This window comes from Saccostrea cucullata, unplaced genomic scaffold (assembly GCF_032062105.1).
Source record: "Saccostrea cucullata isolate Sc308-1 unplaced genomic scaffold, CSIRO_AGI_Scuc_v1 ctg461, whole genome shotgun sequence".
Lineage (NCBI taxonomy): Eukaryota > Metazoa > Mollusca > Bivalvia > Ostreida > Ostreidae > Saccostrea > Saccostrea cuccullata.
In genome coordinates, this window is record NW_026927825.1 from 1 (window position 1) to 20,755 (window position 20,755).

Consider the following 20,755-nt stretch of genomic DNA (forward strand, 5'->3'; position numbering starts at 1 on the left):
GTCACAATTAGTTACTTCAAAAACGTATTACTCTGCTTGATGTTATTTTTAAAGTATTTTTAATTTGAAGTCATTTGGGGTTTTAACCTATGTTATACTATACGAACTCGGGGTATTTTACGCTTGTTATAAAGCGTAAACTGCCCCAAGTTATGTTGCATCGTATAACATAGTAGGTAAAAAAAAAGTCTGATGAAGGGCTTGTGTATATTCATCAAAAACATGAATCGAGATCAATTGCAAAGATTCCACAAAACTGTCTCAAGTTTCCTGATTAGCAAATGACTGTAGTTTTTACGGATAAAATGGCCTGACTCCTACTGCAGAATCTGAATCATGCTGTAGGATTGGTCATTAGCCGCTGTAATTTCCGGACTGGACAGCTAATCTTAGACGTTATATCAATTTTCCGGCGACGCCTCCGGTTTTGTGATTTATTTGTCATTCTAAAACGAATGATCTAATTCTCTTCCTTTTGTTGCCTTGTTTCTTCTTTTTTGTGTCAGTCCTGGAATTATTTTTTGAATTTGATCGTTTTGTTATGGTCTTTGAGATGTGTAAGAACATGTGGTATTTTCACATATATATATCCACTATCTTAAATTCATTTGAAGATATGTACCAGGTACAATTGATTGAATTTTAAAAAGGTACAATTTAATTGAACTGAAGATAGGTACAATTGATACATATGATATCCACAAAGGATTTCTAAGATAGCCATAGACACAATTCAATTATTCCTTGGTCTTATTGTTTTTCTGATATTGAAAATGAAGAAAACCTCCTCTAACAATGACTTTAACATGAAGGGAGCTACACAGAACATTTGTTTGGGGGAGTAGATGTTAGATAGGTTCGATTCAATTCAATTCCACATATCTTTCAATCAATTATACCTATCTTTAATTAATGGCATGTGTTCCTATCTTCAAATCAATTGTACCTATGATACTTTCAAATGAATAAAAGATTGCTATCGAAGCGGTTTATATAAAAAGGTTAACTGCCCCAAGTTATGTTATATGTATAATATTGGTCAAAACAAGCTTCATTCCTTATCATTTAATTTCAGTGTAGACAATTTTCCTCCAAAAATGAATTCAAACTGAACATATTTTAAAAGTAACGTCAAGCGGAGTATTGCGTTTTTGACGTAACTCATTTTGACGTAGGCAACATGTTATACGATATAAACTAAATTTTTTATCCAATCAAATGACGTGTTACAACAAAAATTAAATTATTTGAATATAATTAATTTGGCGCTCCATATGTTAACTATATATATAATAGTATAAATAAGGTTGATAACTAAAGATGGCTGTAAAATCAGTTTTATTCGTCAGAAAACAACATTTGGACAAGGTCATCTTTGGCACATTGGCCTTCTTCCAGTCGTTGTTTCTATGTAAAAAAAAAAATATTGATCTATTAATTAAATCACTTTAATAATTTCAAAGTTCAAATTCTGATAGAATTTTAAATCTCAAATTATGGAAGAGTTACTCGTGAGCAATTTTAAGCGGAAATTTGGATATCGAAAGTTGTTCACAAATTGAAATAGTTTATCTGACTTTTTGCGTGCAAGGAAGTTGTTCACAAATTGAAATAGTTTATATGACTTTTTTACGTGCAAGTCTTTGTTTTGTTGGAAAATATAAGTATATACTTATGTCATTGACTTTTCATTATAAACAAGTGTTATTATACACGTCTCCTAAAACTTACCTGTCCAACCCGCAGTAATGTAGGGACACTCCTTAGTTCTAATCCGGGTTCTTTTCTGAAGGCGTTTGATTGGTCTTTCCAACTGAAAAATAATAAGGAACTGTTTTTTTTTCTCCCCCCCTTTTTTTTTTTTACAGAAAAGTAGTGATTTGGGGGGGGGGATATATTTCATGTAATTAAGTACAAGAAGAAGAGAACAGTCGTGTTGATAAGGAGAGAAACTGTTGATATATTGTCCCTCTTTAAATTTATCTTCATCACCTTAAATATACTGCGGTAGATGTAATCGATAGATTAATTCTTACTTCTCTTCATAATCATAAGGAAATCATAAATCGCATCTCGTTTAATTTTTGTTTAAAATATTTAGGTGTTTATTTTCAAGTTTATTTTTGTTATTTTCATATGAAACATATTGTACTAGAGGAATAACTCATGAAAAAAGTACTGATATTCCTAGACTTACAGTGTTTATAATGCAGGAAAAGGGGGAAGGGGAGGGGAATTCAAAAGCACCTTCGTGTAGGTATATTACAAAACATGGTTAACTCAAATACCATGTCATGTTTCATAGTAAAGCAACAAATGCTTAATCCACTAAAACCAACACTTTCATACTGAAATCACTAGGTGGGGGAAAATGCAGTTTATAATATGATATTTCTCTAGATGATTTACTCTAAAATGCCCAGGGGTTCAAAATTTTTTTTGTCATGGTCAAGTCCAGGACTTAAAGAGTAAATTTTAGGCAAGTCCGAGGAAGAAATTTCAGAGTCCATATTTACCTATACATCATTAAATTTATGTTACTTGTAATTTATTTTCATTTGTTGCATTGAATGAACAAAGACTATATGTATTTAAATATGTTTTAATTTTTATTTTACCTCCATAAACACATACATGAGTATTTCAACATAATACCAGACTGATAATTAGTACATTACAATAACTTTTACAAATACTCACTACTGAATAAACCATCTGTTACAATAAATAGAACTTAGAATGCTTTGAAATTTAACAAACTCATTGCCGTTTGTTATATAGGAGGAAACATGAAATTGCCTAAAAGCAAGAGTCTAACCGCAACGGAAAATAAAAAGACGGATTGTATTATCGAAACGTTCGTATTGTTTTGTGGGTATTTTAACGCCAACAAACTCACCTTTTTACTTAACACATTTGAGAATTTGCTTTACTTTTAGCTTTACGATCATTTTTTTAACTTATAAAAAAAGATAAACAAGAAACATAGCCAAGTCCCAGGACTTTGGTGAATTCTAAATGCCGAGTCCGGATCCGGAATTTGTTAGTCCGGGACGTCGGGCTTGAGGAATTTTGAACCCCTGATGCCGCATATGAAGGCAGTATCTGACACACAGGCCTGAAAATAGTGTAACATACAAATGTTTGATTTTACGTGATTTCTGGTTGTATGAGGATCATTCGTATTTCTACAGGTCTACTTTGGTGCGTGTGCCTGATAATTTTTAATTAGCACCAACAATGCAACACAGTTATTTGACGTCATTTTTTTGTTTTTGTTGATCTTGTGATTAAAAAAAATCTAGATTTTTCTAGGTAGGAGGTTATTAATTTTTGACATGATAAAAATATGACGTTAAGTGACTGTGAAAAATAATACCAGCTGTAACACACATTAAAATACGCATTGTTGGCGTGTGCTAAATGCTAATATCATACTTTCATGTAAATTAGTTGAATCTGATTGGTCGAGAAACATTTGTTAAAAAACACTATTATCCGCTGAATAATGAAGCCACGCCCTCCAGCGTAGCAACAGTCAACATTTCAATGTTACACTCAACTACATGCAATATTTATTATATTAATGAATGTTTTATACAAATACATATATGCGCACACGGTTCACTGTTATATGTATTTGTATAAAACATTCATTAATATAATAAATATTGCATGTCGCTATTTTTTGGAATATCACCTGTCGTCAAGCACTGTCAACCTCGGCTGCGCCTCGGTTGACAATGGTTTTCTTGGGGTGAAAATTTTCAATGTTACACTCAACTACATGCAATATTTATATAATAACATAATAACATGCGTAATCAACATCTGATATTTCCGATCAATTTATGGGAAATTATTGTACAGATAAACATTTGTTAAAAAATATGCTATATGGTACTCGAAAGAAAAACCGAGAGAAAAAAAACAGCCACACCAGGGTTCGTAGCGTCGTCACCTCGTCATTTCCATCCAGAAATGATTTGCTTGACGACTGGTGCCCAAATATGGGACAAAATAAATAATGATGTTTAATATTTTAAAATAATTTTTATAAGGCCTTGGAAACATATTTTCCTGTAACAAAACCAACCTATTCGACTTGTTCAAATTGCAGCAGTGTAGATTTTTGTATAAAACAATCAGCTGATGCAATTTTTACTTAAAGTCTTTAATAAAGCTTTATTTGAGATATAAAATATGTCAACTTAGTCAACAATCATCTTAAAATATAAAGAGTAATAATCATCATCGTAACATCTTGCACTTCCCCTGCAACTTTTTGATCATCTGATGATCGTTTTCTGCTGCTAGACAGCCATGTTGGGTGTCCACTGTAATATAACACCTGGTTAACTCAGTCCAGGATTATTTGACCCTTTATTTTGGCCTTCAGGTAAGTGAAAATGAATGTTTTAAGCTACAAACTTTGGCATTCTGCATGTCTGATTCTGCTTATTTTTTTGTATGATAAAATACTAGAAGGCATCTTTCATTCCAAAAATGTCTGGTTTACATTTTTTAATACAAAAGTACAACCCCCCCCACATTAAGTTTTGTTTCATTTGACATTTTATTTGGACGGTACTCGGGCAACCTGTGAAAAACCGAAAGAAAAAAAACAGCTGCACACGTAAAGTAAACACACACAAAAAAAGATTGTTCTAAGAAGGAAAACTCACAAAGTCCTGTCTCCGACCCCACAATGGATGAATACTGCATCGTCCCCTGCATGTTTTAAATTCCTCTTCACCACTGGGTCCGCTAGAAAATATACAAATAATAATGTTATTATAGAAATATAAATAAATATATTTTTTTCTTTTTTGATAAATAAAATTAATAAATGTAATGAAACTGATAATCTGATTAAAAGTTACATGTATATCTGCTCAAATGTATCAATATTTAGTGTGGCAAGTGAATGCAAGCGAATCGATAATTCGGAACATTCAAGTCGATACATTCCAGGTCACTATTTAGTTGAGAAAAATAATTTCCTAGGTCATGTATATGTCAATCATCCAGTGTTTTCTGTTTAGAATTCCATTTCTTTACATTACATAAAAACAAAAGAAACACCAGTGTATTTTTTAATGCATGGAGTAAATTGAAAAAAAAACATTTCCAATGCGAGGAAACGTGTTTGCTTTTGAAACATACCTGTGACACAATCTGGACACCAACTATTTCCGTCAGCATCTGTGGAGCCTGAAAACAGAGCAAATATCGTCTTTCCTTGATTTTCACTCACTGCTTTCTTGTATGCTTCAAGACCCTCAACGTGAATTTCTTTAACCATTTTGCGGGGAACTTGAAGAGACAGTAGCTGTCCTGGTAAACCTGGTACAAGTGAAAGAGAAAGTAGGTGGGTGTGTTATCTATTCGAAATGCGAAATGAACACGATGGAAACTACCATTCCGGAAAAATATTTTAAAAGGGTTAATTATTTTTAAACAAAATTTGAAGTGTGTGCAATGTATGGATTGAAAAATAATTGTTGCTGAAAATTTAATAAATAACATGCTTTTATTGTAAATGTGATCTGGCTCAAAGATTTTCATAATTAATAATCTATAAGAATAAAAAAATCAATTATTTAAATGTTTTATTAGATTGGCATGGCTGATTCTTTGAAGGAGGAAGCAGATGAGTCGTCAAAGCCGGGGGTCGGGATGAGACTGACTATAGCTTCCATAAGTAAACGCTTCCCTCGTGCACGTAACGTTAGTACTCAGTGGCTGTATAAACGACTTCAGAATAGCCGGGAATCCCAAGAGAAATCCCATGACCGCCAGGAATCACAAAACTCACAGGAACACCACATCAAAATCCTGGTCAAAATATTTATATATACCTAGACGGCTAGTTAGCCTTACAGTTCTTTGTTTTTGAAAAAAAGTAAAGTTGAGATAATAGTTGTCGTAGGTATGATAAAGTTGTAGCCTTTAATATTTTAAGGTTTAGTTATGAATTTGAATTCTCAGTTTCTTTTCGATCGACGTAGAAGGCATAAAAACACTCATATACTCGTACTACATGTATATATTTTTATACAGATAAGCAATCTAGTTTCCCTTCATTTTAACAAATTTAACGTAATAGTAGCCGATTGATAGATAAAATATTTTACATAACAGTTGATAAAAGGCTTAAATATATTATGATAGGATTGTAGAGCTGAAGATGAGTATAACATCAGTCACATAGATGGCGCTGTCCGTATAAACTATGACTCGTCCCCAGATGAGATCCTCCAGGCTGCAGACATCGATAAAACAACAAATGGTAACAATATATAAAACTGCTTACTCAATAATATAATATTTACGTGTTGCAGGTCTATGATAAGTATACTTATCTTGTCATTGGTCATTTGTTAAAAAACATTCTGATTGTACACATAGTACTCTGAAGTTAATATTAAATGTAAGCTTGAGTTTCTGATTGACAATATCTAGTATTAGTATGTACGAGCGTATTTTTTTGCATGAGGTCAGGTCTTTCAACATTCTGTTGTAATTCCCATGGGTACCAATTGCGGCCCGTTATCAACAGCCCGTTTTTTGTATTCATATGAAGCAGATTTTTTTTTCAAAATTTTCTACACGAGAAAAAGAAATTTAAAACACTTGCTATGGCCTTCAGCTGAACACTTCGATATATCATTGACGTATTATCAATTATACATGTACTAGTGACATCAGTTACTTCCATTCATGTGTTGACTCTATGTATCAATGTGGTTTGAAATAAAGGAAACCACTATAAAACAACAATGTTTATTGGAACTTTCTTTTAACAGAGTCCTTGGATGTGATTTGTTACTGTTCTGTTGGGTATCGGTCAGCGTTAGTCGCCCAGAAATTGCAGGATCACGTCAGTAAATCAACAGGTAATGGCAATAACCAAACCTACAATTTACACATCTTATAGATAAGGCAAAATGATAAATTTAAGCTGGTGTTTTTGAAATTACGTAGCTGTTTAAAAAGAGCAAATTTTTTAACACTAGTTCACATTATTGAAATTTATTCTATTATGATATAAACTTTATTTATTTAGCGGTCAAAAAAATTTATAGGATAAATATCCTTTTTTGGATGGGGTGGGGAGGGGGGTGGTGGACTGAAAAGGTTTGATTTTTTTTTATCATTCTTCTAAATAACAGGAATTTTAATATTCTCATCTCTAGGAAATGACCATTTGTCTTTTTACAACATGGAGGGGAGCCTATTTAAGTGGGCCAATGAAAACAGACATATGGTGGACCAGAAAGGGGAGGCAACCAAATTCGCACACCCTTACAACGCTGTTTTTGGAAAATTACTTAATTCCGAATTACGGAAGTCTTAAACGTGACGAGTATTTTATCTCCAGTTTTTATGTTGACTTCATTATTCATATGAAAAACAATTCAGATTACGAACTTAAGTCTTTGCATGTCTGCGTATTTCCGCCAGCCAGCGGTACTGAGCACTGAAAGCGAGGGGTGACTACCACACAGATGTACAACACCAACTCGCCATTACACGTATCGTACATTATCTAGATGATTATATTAAAAAAGGTCAAGATCTATTAAGTTTGTGTCCTTGAAAAAAATTGCACACGTTAAAAACATGCCAAGCTTGAATTGTATTATCGATATTTACGATAATTAAATAATGGCATTTAACGAAGTTTACACATTGATATTTATGATTTATAAAACATCTGTGAAAAATATTCTGTGTGATAACAAAATTTGTTTTTCGCTTTAAAAAAATAAAGCCTCTGAATGAACATAATATGCGTCAAATATCATGGTGTACGTCATATAAAAATACAACCGAGAATGACACATCTGTTTCATATTTTGATATATTACTAGAAAAGATGTTTATGGTAACCTAACAATAAAAACAACAACGGCTTTAAATACTTGTAGTATAGATTTCAGTTACTAGTAACTGATTTTCTTTGCTCTTCATTCCAATCAGCGTGAAAGGGACATGGACACAGTTTCAGCTTAAAATTTTAGAATTTATTTTTCCATTTTTTATGTTTACAAATATTTAACTCAGATATTTTTTCTATAATGATCATCAAAAATTATGATATGTCATTTATTTAGAAATTATCATTGAACTTGATTTTTTTTAAATATAAGGTCAATCGTGAATGTTTTTGTTTACAGGGGTAAGAAATATATGCCGGAATGTTTTTGTCACATGGTAATGCACATGTCATATATGAAAGCCAAATTTTTTCAATATAAAAGTCTAAAACAAGATGTGTTCTTGAAACACTGATTTGCGAATGGCAATATCTCTTAAAGTTTTTATCAAATGCAAATTAAATATATTATTACCCAAAGTAGGTTTTTTGTCACAAGAAATACGATTTGAAATACAAAATTGTGCTAAATATGAACCACCTGTTCAAAAGTTATAGTCGAGGATAAATTTTTGAAAGGTAAGTCAATCTCCAAGGTGAAAGGATCTGAGTTGTTGGTTTCTTAAGAAAGGTCTTGTCACAAATAATACATATGTGAAGATTGAAATCCCTAACCCTAACCGTTTAAAAGTTATGGCCAAGGTTAAAGGTTTTAAAAAAAGTTTTTAAAGGTTTTTAAAAGTTTTTAAAAGTTGACCAAGGTGAAGGCCAAAGGGTTAAAGTTCTTGGTATTCAATAAAAGGTCTTCTCACAAGGATTACTTGTCAAACTACTGTAGATACATTATCAACGGATATAGCTTTTATAGAAAAATGGTGTTCTCAAAATCAAATGGTTCTAAATTCTACAAAAACCAAATGCATGTTGTTGGTACGCATCAAAAGAGATCAATTTTTTTGTCATAAGTAATGCATATGTGTATCAAACAAAAAGCTTGATATTGTATCAAGTTATGAAAAAATTTAAAGTTTTTAAAAAGTTTTTAAAGGTTTTTAAAAGTTTTTAAAAGTTGACGAAAGTGAAGGCCAAAGGGTTAAAGTTCTTGGTATTCAATAAAAAGGTCTTTTCACAAGGATTACATATGTGAAGTATAAAAGCCCTAGCCCTTACCATTCAAAAGTTATGGTCAAGGTTAAAGTTTTTTCATAAGTACGTAAATGTCCAAGGTCAAGGTCAAAAGGTCAAAGTTGTTGGCATCCCATGAAAGGTCTTGCCACAAAGAATACATTTGTGAAAGATGAAAGTCCTAGTATCTACCGTTCAAAAGTTGTGACCACGGTTAAAGTTTTAAAAAAGTAGTTAAAACTCCAAGGTCAAGGTCAGAGGGTCAAAGTTCTTGGTATCCAATGAAAGGTCTTCTAACAAGGATTACATATGTATAATACGAAAGCCTTAGCCCTTACCGTTCAAAAGTTATCGTCAAGGTTAAATTTTTTTCATAAGTACGTAAATGTCCAAGGTCAAGGTCGAAAGGTCAAAGTTGTTAGTATTTAATAAAAGGTCCTGCCACAAAGAATACTTATGTGAAATATGAAAGTCTTAGTACCCACCATTCAAAAGTTATGGCCAAAGTAAAAGTTTGGAATTTTTGTGTAAAAGTGGGTGAAACTCCAAGGTCAAGGTCAAAAGTCAAATTTGGTGGTAGCTAAAGAAAGGTCTTGTCACAAGGAATACACATGTGAAATATGAAAGTCATAGCTCCTCTAAATCAAAAGTTATGGACAAGGTTAAAGTTTTTGTGAAGGACGAACAGCTAGACAGACTGACGGACAGCTAGACGGACAGACGGACAGACGAATGAGATTTAATGTCCCCTCGCTTTCGCGAAACGAGCCTTGTTTACTTTATGAAGAATATTAAGTTCTGTATCTCCTTTGTAAATCAACAAATGATGTTCAAATTTTTGCTGATCATTAGAATTACCTTAGTTAGGAATTGTTGACAGTTAAATTGGTTTTTAAAAAAAAATCAGTTGAAACTGTGTCCGTGTGCATTTAAAATGTCCTAGCTTATTGGACAACCTTTTCAAAGCCGATAGGTTGATAGGCGGAGTTAAATCAAATGATTGAAATGAAGCATTTCAACACGAAATACGTTTAGTTGTCCCCCGCTTTCGCGAAAGTGAAGGGACGTCTGTCTGTCAGTCAGTCTAGCTGTCTGTCTGTCTGTCTGTCCGTCCGTCACAAAAACTTTAACTTGCCCATAACTTTTGATTTATTGGAGCTATGACTTTCCTATTTCACATGTGTATTCCTTGTGACAAGACCTTTCTTTAGCTACCACAAATTTGACCTTGACCTTGGAGTTTGACTTTTACACACACTTTTACACACATATTTTAAACTTTTACTTTGGCCATAACTTTTGAACGGTAGATACTAGGACTTTTATATTTCACACATGTATTTTTTGTGGCAAGACCTTTCATGGGATGCCAACAACTTTGACCTTTTTACCTTGACCTTGGAGATTTCCATACTTATGAAAAAACTTTAACCTTGGCCATAACTTTAAAACGGTAAGGACTATGGCTTTCTTACTTCACATATTTAATCCTTGTGACAAGACCTTTCATTGGATATCAAGCACTTAGACCCTTTGACCTTGACCTTGGAGTTTGACCTACTTTTTAAAAACTTTAACCTTGGTCATAACTTTTGAACGGTATGGGCTAGGGCTTTCGTACTTCACATATTCCATGTGACAAGACCTTTCATTGGATAACAAGATATTTGACCTTCTGACCTTGACCTTTGAGTTTGACTTACATTTAAAAAACTTGACCATAACTTTCGAAAGGGTTAGGGCTTTCATACTTCACATATTTATTCCTTGTGACAGGACCTTCTATTGGATATCAACAACTTTGACCCTTTGATCTTTACCTTGGAGTTTGACCTACTTTTTAAAAACTTTAACCTTGGCCACAACTTTTGAACCGTTAAGGCTAGGGCTTTCATACTTCACATAAGAAATCCAAGATACCAAGAACTTTTACCCTTTTACCTTGACCTTGGAGTTTGACCTATTTTTTTTTTTAATTTGGGTACCAATATATTCAATTTGCATTCAAGAAAAGTTTAATCTTCGCTTTGTTGCCATACGGGGTCATCAGTGTTTCACAAACGCATCTTGTTCCTTTTAACTTTTGATTGAGAAGAGATAGGACTTTCATATATGACATGTGCATTACCTATGACAAGATATTTCCGAGCATGCTATGATTACTGACTCCTTGACCTTGACCTTCACGATTGGCCTTATTTTAAAAAAAAAATCAACTTTGGTGATAATTTCTAAATGACATATGATAGGGCGTTCATATTTGACACCTCACCCACAAAGACACCGAAAGCGGGGGACCATAACTCTTTGAATTTGCTTGTTATAAATATAAATAGATTTTAAGTTTGCACTATATTTTATTTCTTCAAAAATAAACTTTAGATCCATAGTCCCCGAATCATGTGTATTACTATTATATATTATGTAGGTGTCTGCTAAAATGACGTAGTACAGGTTAACGTGAACGAATAAATGTACCTCTTTTTTGGGGTAGGGGCGTGTCTTGTGACTTGTCTGTTTGAGGGGCTGTAGAGAGTTGAAAAGCTATAATTAGATTTCTTGGAATTTGGCTATAAATACATGTAGACTATATGGAGAAGTACAGATGTTAGCTCCGCCTACTGCAATTTGATTGCACGGCGGTTTGTCAAGTATCCTGCTTAACCCTAGTTAACCATTGTTATGTTCATGTTGTTTATTTTCAACTAATCAGGATCCAGGAAGATGGTGAATGGATGGATAGCTCAGAATCTTAGGCAATGCCAAAAGAAATGCCAAAAAGAGCTGCACATGTCACCGGTTAGAACGGTGCATTCGGGGTGGCAGTTGTGCGGGACTCAGGGTGGCGGCACCGAGCCGAGGAAAACACCATCACGGTGTGTAAACCTGAATTTTTTTCATATGTTTAGACGTCTTACATCAGAAAATTGTATTGCAGGGAAGAGAGCAAATATCAACCTACCTCTGACCGTTTAAAGCAGCCCATGAGAGTGCTCCGTTTTCTCAAATACTCCTCCTCACTTTTCGGGGTATCAACGTTTTCGACTTTTGACATAATATTCTGTTTCAAAATTGACCTCAGAGGGTTTTTTCATGATATTATAAACAGTAATAAAGTTATACAATAGAATTAAACTTCAACCCAACTTTAAAAGTCAATATATTTAAACGATAAAAGAAACTCATGATCAAATTTTAACATTCTTCAAATCGATATCCTCTATGCAAATTAAATGAAAAATTTGAAAGTATATTGGATTGGATTACGAAGCATTTTAATAATTTCTTTTTCTGGTGGATCGCACGTCAATTTAGAGATGCCATTCATGGACAGTCACTTCTTGTATATATCAGAATTTCAATCTTAAATCGTCACCGACATGTACCTTTAATTACTTATGTAGCAATATAATATCACCTGAATATGTGGTTTATGGTTCTATGTACGTACGAACACTTTCTAAAACGAGGCAAACTACTAATACAAGTTGACAAAAAGGATATCATTTTGCAAGTTGTATGGGGAATACAGTGACCTGTGCAGTTTTAGAGCAGGTTTCAAAACCCCTAAAGGATTGCATTGTTTGTGACGAGCTGACGCTTTGCTTGTCGAGAACTTTAAATTCTACGTCACATTCTCGCCACATCAAAGTAGGTAGCCGAGATAGCGTCTCTCCCACGCTAAAGTCGGTCAACTGCAATACACATCGCCGACGTTTAACGGGTTTACAAAAGGGGACAGAAAACATAAATCTTATTAAACAGTTAAAAAGAGCATTATTTATACAATGTGCATTTTTAGAGTCCATGATAAATTAAAGGCCGTGAAAATTTAATTTTATAGCATTTACCATTTGTGTATATGGCACTGTATACATGCGATATAAAATGATGTACATGATCAATTTAAGGTAAAGATCCATACCATGCTAAAAAAATAACGGACCTACAGATTTTTTTGAAACTTCTCAGAATCTTAACTAAGTATTTGTCCTTTCCAGATCTGTGTAAATTTTGGGATCAACCGGGCCTCCTTTTGAAAGGATTGTTACTAAAAATAGACATAGTCTTGTGAAATTACGGAAATGCAGTAATTAAGATATTTATGCTAGCTTTCTAATATTAAAAGCAAAAGAAAATTTTTAACATATGAATTATAGAGAAAATATGCTTGTTTAACGGTTTAATTATTTTTTTTTAATCTGCTGATCCACTCAATATTACTTTCTAGGGCGATTTAAACATATTTAGCTCAAAATTATAAACGTCATTACTAGTAAAAATAAATTGCTGTTTGATATTTTAACTACAGATTTCTTTTTAAAATTAACACGTTATTTTCCATCAGTCTCTCCCTTATATGGCATAAAAATTAAGTGGGGCAGCGGGCATCAAACAAGAAAAATTCGCATTTTTAAACCAAATTTGCTGAAAAATGATTATTTGAAAAATCTTTTTAACATCTATACTTTTAGGATTTGGGTGTAAAAATCGCTTTAAATATTTAAAACTATCGATAATAGAACAGTAATAAGTATGGTTTAAATCATAAGTTGAATATTTAATGCATAGACGGCCAAAAATTCGTTTTCACGATTCACAAGCATAATAGTAATCGGGTTCAATCTTCGAAATATTCTATAAACCGTTCATGCGCATGTGTGACGTTATGACGGAAGTAAAAGAAGAAAATGCTTTCAGTTTCAACATTGGTCGTTTGGATGCGATTTATTTGATTAAAAATTAAGAGAAGTGGCACGTTTTACTACTTTTTGTGTCTATGTAATACATTTTTCCCTATTCATAGATACAAATAAGTGGTTTGTTTTGCCACATCTTTTTAACGTCTGCCTTCTGATCACAGGAAATGATCGGGCCTAAAGTAAGGTGCAACGTTGTTTATCATGTTTTTATCCATATACAAATAGATAAAATCTATGTAAGCAGAGATGAATATGTTCAGTGTTTCCACTTTGTAATGTTTGTTTGTTTAAAACACCGTGCTTATAGGCGATCCTGTCCTTGGAAGGCAGAGATCCCATTCTTAAGCTAGGGCCACGGAATGATCGAGGTTTTCCGTACATAACTCAAATTCGTTTAATAAATTCTTAACACCAAGCTCCATAGTTGATGGCTAGAATGGCATTGAGCATCATTACTAAAACTATGTCATTTAATTGGTAAAATAAGAACACGTTCAATTTTTTTCAGCACTTATATTTTTTTTTCTCATTTCCATAGTATAATTTCTATAGGATGCTTCTTGATTGAAATTTTCATGGCGGATCTAGTTGTGAGTGTGTGTGTTCCCATGGACATTGCAGAGTTATTAAATGTACATACTAAACCAAACAGTACAATTATTCTCTCTCATCCTTGGACTTTTAGTAAGACATAGTATTCTCGGCACTAGTGTCTTTCTCTTTCAAATGGCAAATAGATTTCATTGGTTAAAAAATTAATAACATCAGGTACTTTTAATCGTTGTTGACAATCATTAGACAACTTACCGGTAATCCTTTACTTCTTTCTTATATGTTATCCTGTTATTGGAAATTGCTCTTTGACATTTGCCCGAATTTCTATCCCAGCCACGTATATTTCAACAATGAATGAAAGCTGTGTAAATTTTAGAGGCTAATAATTATAAAACATCAAGAATATCCCGCCTTACTGAAAGTCCAAAGATAACAGTGAATCGTACTAAAAGTGACCTTAGACCCCTCCTTTGAAAAACTGAACCATGCAAAATTGGTATAACGTCACTGACGAGAATAACGTCATACAGCGTTATTTCACGTGGTATGGGTAATTACCTTAAATTGCTAGATTTTAAGTAGTTCGTCCTGATCATTCTTGGATTGTGTAGTATTTTTCAAATTACTAGTACTGTTGATGTGAAATGATTTTTCTGTGGAAAAGAGAAATATTCCGTTTATGTATCAAACCATGAAGTGAAAGACTTGAGAACTAAGTATACATAGATTTTTTTTTTTACATGTATACCCCAAACAACCGTATAATATCCATACATAAAGGAACATTTCTGTCAAGAAGGGAAGTATGCCTATTCACAATTGTCAATAATTATGTCAAAATACTAAATTAGAACGAGTGCATAGTTTTGCTTAAAAAATACACAGTATAATAGCTCTCTCTCTCTCTCTCTCTCTCTCTCTCTCTCTCTCTCTCTCTCCAGGAAACGTTTCAGTGGCTGCATATATGTATTTTACTCTGTTGCATCAGTGATGTTTGAAATATGATCAGGTATTTTCATTAATTTTGCACTTTGATTTTTTAATTATCAGTTAGCACACATTAAATCCATTATGATTGCTCATATACGACATACATGCACTGCTGCAGAATTTTTAAATACTGTGCTTTATGTAGAAAAGTACTCAAAAGCACATTTTCGCAATCCTTTATAAAACTGAGATTTCTGTAAGGACAAAAATATGTAAATACCAATCACAGGGAACACCATACCAAGCACTACGTACGCAGAGTTTTTGCAAACAGCAACATGTCCTCCATATACGGGGGGGGGGGGGGGGGGGAAATGAAAAACAGGTGCGATTTCAGCAAGGGATGCTATGACAACTTTTAATAATTATGCGAATCAATGAATATTTATATTGTACTAACGCAGTGGAACTACAAGACACCCATGGACTACATCTCTTACCTGAGCACGGTGGCTAAGAAAATAGCAGAAATCAGCTCCGTATTGAAAGTTTAAATGCTTAAGTGGTCCCAATCTACCTTTAAAGGGGATGGGAGTTTATGTGAACAAACTTTGATCTACACTTCTTGAAATTTTCTCCCATAAGTTTCATCATTCTTGGCACTGTGTTTCTTGAGAGGATTTTTAAAACATGTCATCAATTGCAAATTTTCACATTTGCTGAATTATCTCCTCTAAGAAGTCGCCCTTCATTTGAACAAACTTGAATACCGTTTACCAAAAAATGCCTTGTGGCAAGTTTGGATAACATTGGCCCAGTGGTTCTAGAGAAGAACTCGAAAATGTGAAAAATTTAAAGACGGATAAACAGACAACGTCGGGCAAAATGTGATCATAAAGGTCACTTGAGCTTTCAGCACAGGTGAGATAATAAAGACCAATTGATATCATTAACTTTGTAGTGTTACATACAGCACAGACTCAAGTAATTGGCGACAAAATTGTGAGGGGGAGGGAGTATGCTCTCGTTTAAATCCTATTCGGTTTTTCCCTTCAAATACATATATCGCAAAAATATTGACAAATATGAGAGGAAAAACCTCTTCCCTGCCCAATTCTTAATTTTGAGTTCTTTGAAATTTTCTATTTATAATGATGATAACCATTATTCTACATTTTTGAGTCGTTTTCGGATTTTCCTTTCCATCTACTAAGTATTTCTTCAATCCACTTTGAAATAATTAAATTAAGTATCTGGAATAAATGGTGGTTTTAAAAAGTCAATTATTACATGAGATAAGTTGGAAAAGTGAAAGAAAAAAAGGAGTTAGAGACGATTGTTCATTGTTACAGCAGCTGCCTACATGTATATAATATATATACATGTACATGTACCTTCTGAAAATGAATGTACATACACTGTGTGAGTAATGGGGCGCCCAGGAGAGGGGTTGGTGAAATTCGTTTCAGATTTTTTTCATATCATCATGTAAGTCAGGGACGGATAACTTTTTTTGCATTTGAAAAAAAGTTCGACAAGCCAAGGATAAAGAAAAACTCCGTTTCGAGTGGGGATTGGGGGTTGGGAGTACTATCCAAGGACAGCTTATTTATTTTCTTGCTAGTCGAGGATAGATTACTAGTATTTATTTTTTTTTTCGAGAACAGTCTATTTGTTTTCAAAATCTACCATGTCCATCTCTATGAATCAGAAAATGCATGTGTAATAAGATTTTGGCTTTAAAGACATAGGCGTCGGAACCGGGGGGGGGGGGGGGGGGCTTACCCCTACCCCCTTTTTTCATAAGTTAGACTTAGTATAGACATTGAACATTGCTGCATAAGTATATGTATACGCACAAATATGATTTTCGTGTTTGGAAAATACAGATCCCTTGTTTTTTTTGTTTTTTTTTTTGTTTTTTTTTTATTTTGTTTGTTTTTTCTGCTTCTCGGGTTTTTTTGGGAGGTCTAAAAAAATTTTCTTACCCTTAGCCTCCCTCTTTAATTTGCTTCCGACGCCAATGATAGATATTTTCTGTCATTTGGTAATAATTACCCTGTACATACAACATTCGTTAAAACTTAAAAATAAATTGAACTTCGATCGATAAAATTTGAAGGTAAATGGACACGTCTTCCCGGCCTTCCCTCTTTATCTTTTCTCTCGAATATACGCATAAAGAGGGTCTCCATTTTTCACAAGTATATTTTGTACCAAATTGCAACAATCTCAGCATGCATGACTTGGGCTGATACGCGTAACTAATAAACCCAATGATCAATGAATCATGCACTACTCGACTTTTTTACTTGTACGCAAATATGAAAAAAAGTAAATTTCGCTATAACAGAATAAAATAATCGACCAATTTAAATATTCGTAATGGAGTGAAAAAATCTTTAATTTTTAAATTCAAGGTTTAAAAAACCTTTTTTAAAATTCAAGGTTAAAAAAAAACCTTTTAACTGTGCAGGTTACATTCAAGAAAACAACATCGGGACTGTCTACTCCTGATTCTTTGAACCCCGAAAAACAAGCTGTATGTTGCAGCTGACCGACTTTAGCGTGGGAGAGACGCGATCTCGGTTACTTTCTTTGATGTGGCGAGAATGTGACGTAGAATTTAAAGTTCTCGACAAGCAAAGCGTCAGCTCGTCACAAACAATGCAATCCTTTAGGGGTTTTGAAATCTGCTCTAAGTTAAAGCGGGTAACAACATTGTATTTGAGCTTTTAAGTCTCTCGTTTGAAGTCATCATTTCGCAAGTTCTATGTCGATGACCATGTCAGCAATTAATGCAATTATTCTAAAGGTCAAATGCTGACAGAAAATTTTCATACTATTTTAATATGATCTTGATAAGGAGCATTTGGCCGGTCGACCGGCCGACCTGTCGGCAGAGAATGCTTACTCCAATACTCCACGGCACTTGGTCCCATCTGTACTGTTTTGGAGGTCCTGAATTTTTTGCTCTTCCCGCTCCCGATTTGTTTTTTTGAATAAACTTTGAGGCTGAATATTGTTCCTTATTTCCATATTTTATTGTGTGTGGGCATTTTGATGTATTTTGGAGAAACTGGGTTTACATGTTTTAATTCAAGTGGTAGTCCATCTTAATTTTTTTTAAAACATAAACTGAATTTTTAAATACCATACCTATACTAGATTCCAAAACTTCACAAAACCCCCTTTCAAACAAAATCTAGTAAATGTATTAAAAAAAAACACAAAAACAAAAACAAAACTTTCTTCACTTAGTTACAAGTATTTAAACTATAATATTAACAGCAGTGAAGGAGAAGGTTCAAGCATTATACGACCCTTACCCAGGATAAATTAAAGTTCAGGCTTTCTGACATCAGTTACAGTTGTTGTTTTTATACCCCCCGCTTGAAAAGCGGGAGGGTATATAGTGATCGGGATTTCCGTACTGTACGTCCGTCCGTGTCTGTTACGCTTTTTCTTTTCCGCAACTTCATATACTACTGAGTGAAATTTAATGAAACTTTCACAGAATCTTTATTACATATTGCCATCGTGCACCTCCTATTTTACTTTTTTATTCGACACGTATTTTAGGTTTCCCAGAGCAAAACATGGACATTGCCATTTTTTGTTTACCTATGACGTCACATAATAGAAGCTTCTGGATAACATTTGATAGGACGAGTTATTCCTCTTTACACATTACCGTAAAACAATATATAGCAACACATCGACATTATGGGAGGCGGGGGGTATCATTTAGTGAGCTCATTGCTCACAGTACCTCTAGTTTTCAATAGATATGGAACTTGTAAATTTACTGACCTTGTCATTGGTCATTTGCAAAATAAACTTGGTTAAATAATAAAAATAATTTAAAAGAAAAAGAACACCATGATTGTACACACAAGTAGTCTGCTGTAAAAAAAATGTTTATATTAAAAAGATACTAAGTATATACTCGAGTTCCGAGTTTCTGATTGACAAAATCTTTGTAGTTTTTGGAGTTCGTCTTCTAACAATTTGTCGGATTTCCCGTGGGTATCAAATGGGCCCCATTATTAGCAGACCTATTTTTGTATTCACATAAACAAGCAGAAATTATTCAAAATCTTATACATGACAAGAAGAAAATACTTGCTGTGGCCTTTCGCATATATCGACGACGTTTTCTTAAATTAACAACACACTGTATAGGTAGGTACTTTCTTTATCCGTATAAATTAGGTCCCGCCTCTTTTATATAGCTGCGCCAGAGGCTTAAAAATGAAATGTATACGTGTAATAGTTTTAATCTTTTAAGGAGGGATGACTCTTGTGTTTATCATATTAAAAAATTAATAAAATTTTTACAGATTCTCTTAAGTGATGACATCAATTAAATTATATTTGACCGTTTCATTGAATGGTCAAGGTCATGTCAAGATCCTTCTCTTTCCTTGTCACCAAGAATAAAAAAAGTATTGTTGCCATTCATGTTATGCTTATTTTTAATTTAAAAGATTATTTTTTTTTTTCTTTTTACATGAAATGTAAAAATATAAAACATAAAATTTTGATAAAACAAAAGGTCAAGAGGTAACCCGAATCTCCTTTGTTTTTCTTCATTTTTTAAGGAATTTTTTTAAAATATGCTCTGTATATTTCAAATTTTATTATTTTTACATTCACTGTATGGTAAAGTACTCATGTAAATGTAAATGATAGAATAAAATACAAAAAGTTTTGACCGATTGGTTACGGGAGAAAAAATTTGAAACATTTTGAAACATTAAATTATTTCACTTTATGGCCTCACATGAGGCATAAAAGTACAAGCAAGAAATAGATCAGTAATGAAAAGGTAACACATATGAACAAAGGATTAACATTTAGATCTATACAATATTAATTTTGAGGTATTGGAAGGAGTTCAAGAGTGAAATAAAGACACTACGTTTTTACTAAATTTAGATAACCTAATCAAGGTAAATTTATCATCATTAATAAACAAATTAACAAAACTATTAATATTTTTAACTTTTTCAGGTATGTACTTTCTTCTTTCATCATTGAAAAAATTGCAATTAAAAATATAGTTATCATAGGGTAACCATGGTAACAAAGAAAAATATTTTTCTGCACCAAAGTTTGTTTTGTAGATCCTATAATTAACACACAAGAGAATTAAAAATATTTATTTAAATTCCAGTCGGATATTTAAAAGTTTCTTTGATCTTTAACCTTTCTAGATATGCAGACATTTTTTGGAATGAATTGATCATTCACTAATTTCCAAGACGGTAGACCATATTTTATCTGTACACTACTGACGTGTGACAACCACTTAAAATGTAAAATGTTCTCTGTACGAAGATTATACATAATTTCATATAACATTTGAGAAATCTTTGCATTTTTTCCAGAAATAATTCTTTGCCAAAAGCAGAGACATATAAAACCATGGTTTTATATGTCTCTGCCAAAAGCCAACCATCCTAGCCTGCATTTATAGCGATTTTTCGCACCAAAGTTTGTTTTGTAGTAATGCTATAATTAACACACAAGAATTAGAAAATATTTATTTAAATTC

At 33.1% G+C, this 20,755-nt stretch overlaps 2 protein-coding genes across 2 annotated transcripts; one reads left to right on the forward strand and one right to left on the reverse strand.

The window, feature by feature from the left end:
• Nucleotides 1-1,321: 1,321 nt before the first annotated feature.
• LOC134275576 (thioredoxin domain-containing protein 17-like) lies at nucleotides 1,322-5,377 on the reverse strand. Its single transcript, XM_062757844.1, has 4 exons — nucleotides 5,167-5,377; nucleotides 4,686-4,767; nucleotides 1,732-1,813; nucleotides 1,322-1,407 (listed from the first exon to the last, which is right to left on the reverse strand). The coding sequence occupies exons 1-4, from the start codon at nucleotides 5,303-5,305 to the stop codon at nucleotides 1,339-1,341; spliced, it is 372 nt and encodes a 123-aa protein (XP_062613828.1). The 5' UTR covers nucleotides 5,306-5,377; the 3' UTR covers nucleotides 1,322-1,338.
• LOC134275575 (uncharacterized) lies at nucleotides 5,237-7,740 on the forward strand. The gene is made up of 5 exons (XM_062757843.1): nucleotides 5,237-5,375; nucleotides 5,620-5,841; nucleotides 6,175-6,292; nucleotides 6,810-6,899; nucleotides 7,200-7,740. Exons 2-5 carry the CDS (start codon nucleotides 5,626-5,628, stop codon nucleotides 7,358-7,360), a joined length of 585 nt encoding a protein of 194 aa, XP_062613827.1. The 5' UTR covers nucleotides 5,237-5,375; nucleotides 5,620-5,625; the 3' UTR covers nucleotides 7,361-7,740.
• The last annotated feature ends 13,015 nt before the right edge of the window (nucleotides 7,741-20,755 follow it).

Coding starts and splice junctions, on each gene's coding strand:
- LOC134275575 (XM_062757843.1), top strand. CDS start 5,626: ATGGCTGATTCTTTGAAGGAGGAAGCAGATGAGTCGTCAAAGCCGGGG. Junction 5,842..6,174: donor AACACCACATCAAAATCCTG/GTCAAAATATTT, acceptor ATATTATGATAG/GATTGTAGAGCTGAAGATGA. Junction 6,293..6,809: donor CATCGATAAAACAACAAATG/GTAACAATATAT, acceptor TTCTTTTAACAG/AGTCCTTGGATGTGATTTGT.
- LOC134275576 (XM_062757844.1), bottom strand. CDS start 5,305: ATGGTTAAAGAAATTCACGTTGAGGGTCTTGAAGCATACAAGAAAGCA. Junction 1,814..4,685: donor GGGGTCGGAGACAGGACTTT/GTGAGTTTTCCT, acceptor ATTATTTTTCAG/TTGGAAAGACCAATCAAACG. Junction 1,408..1,731: donor CATTACTGCGGGTTGGACAG/GTAAGTTTTAGG, acceptor TTTTTTACATAG/AAACAACGACTGGAAGAAGG.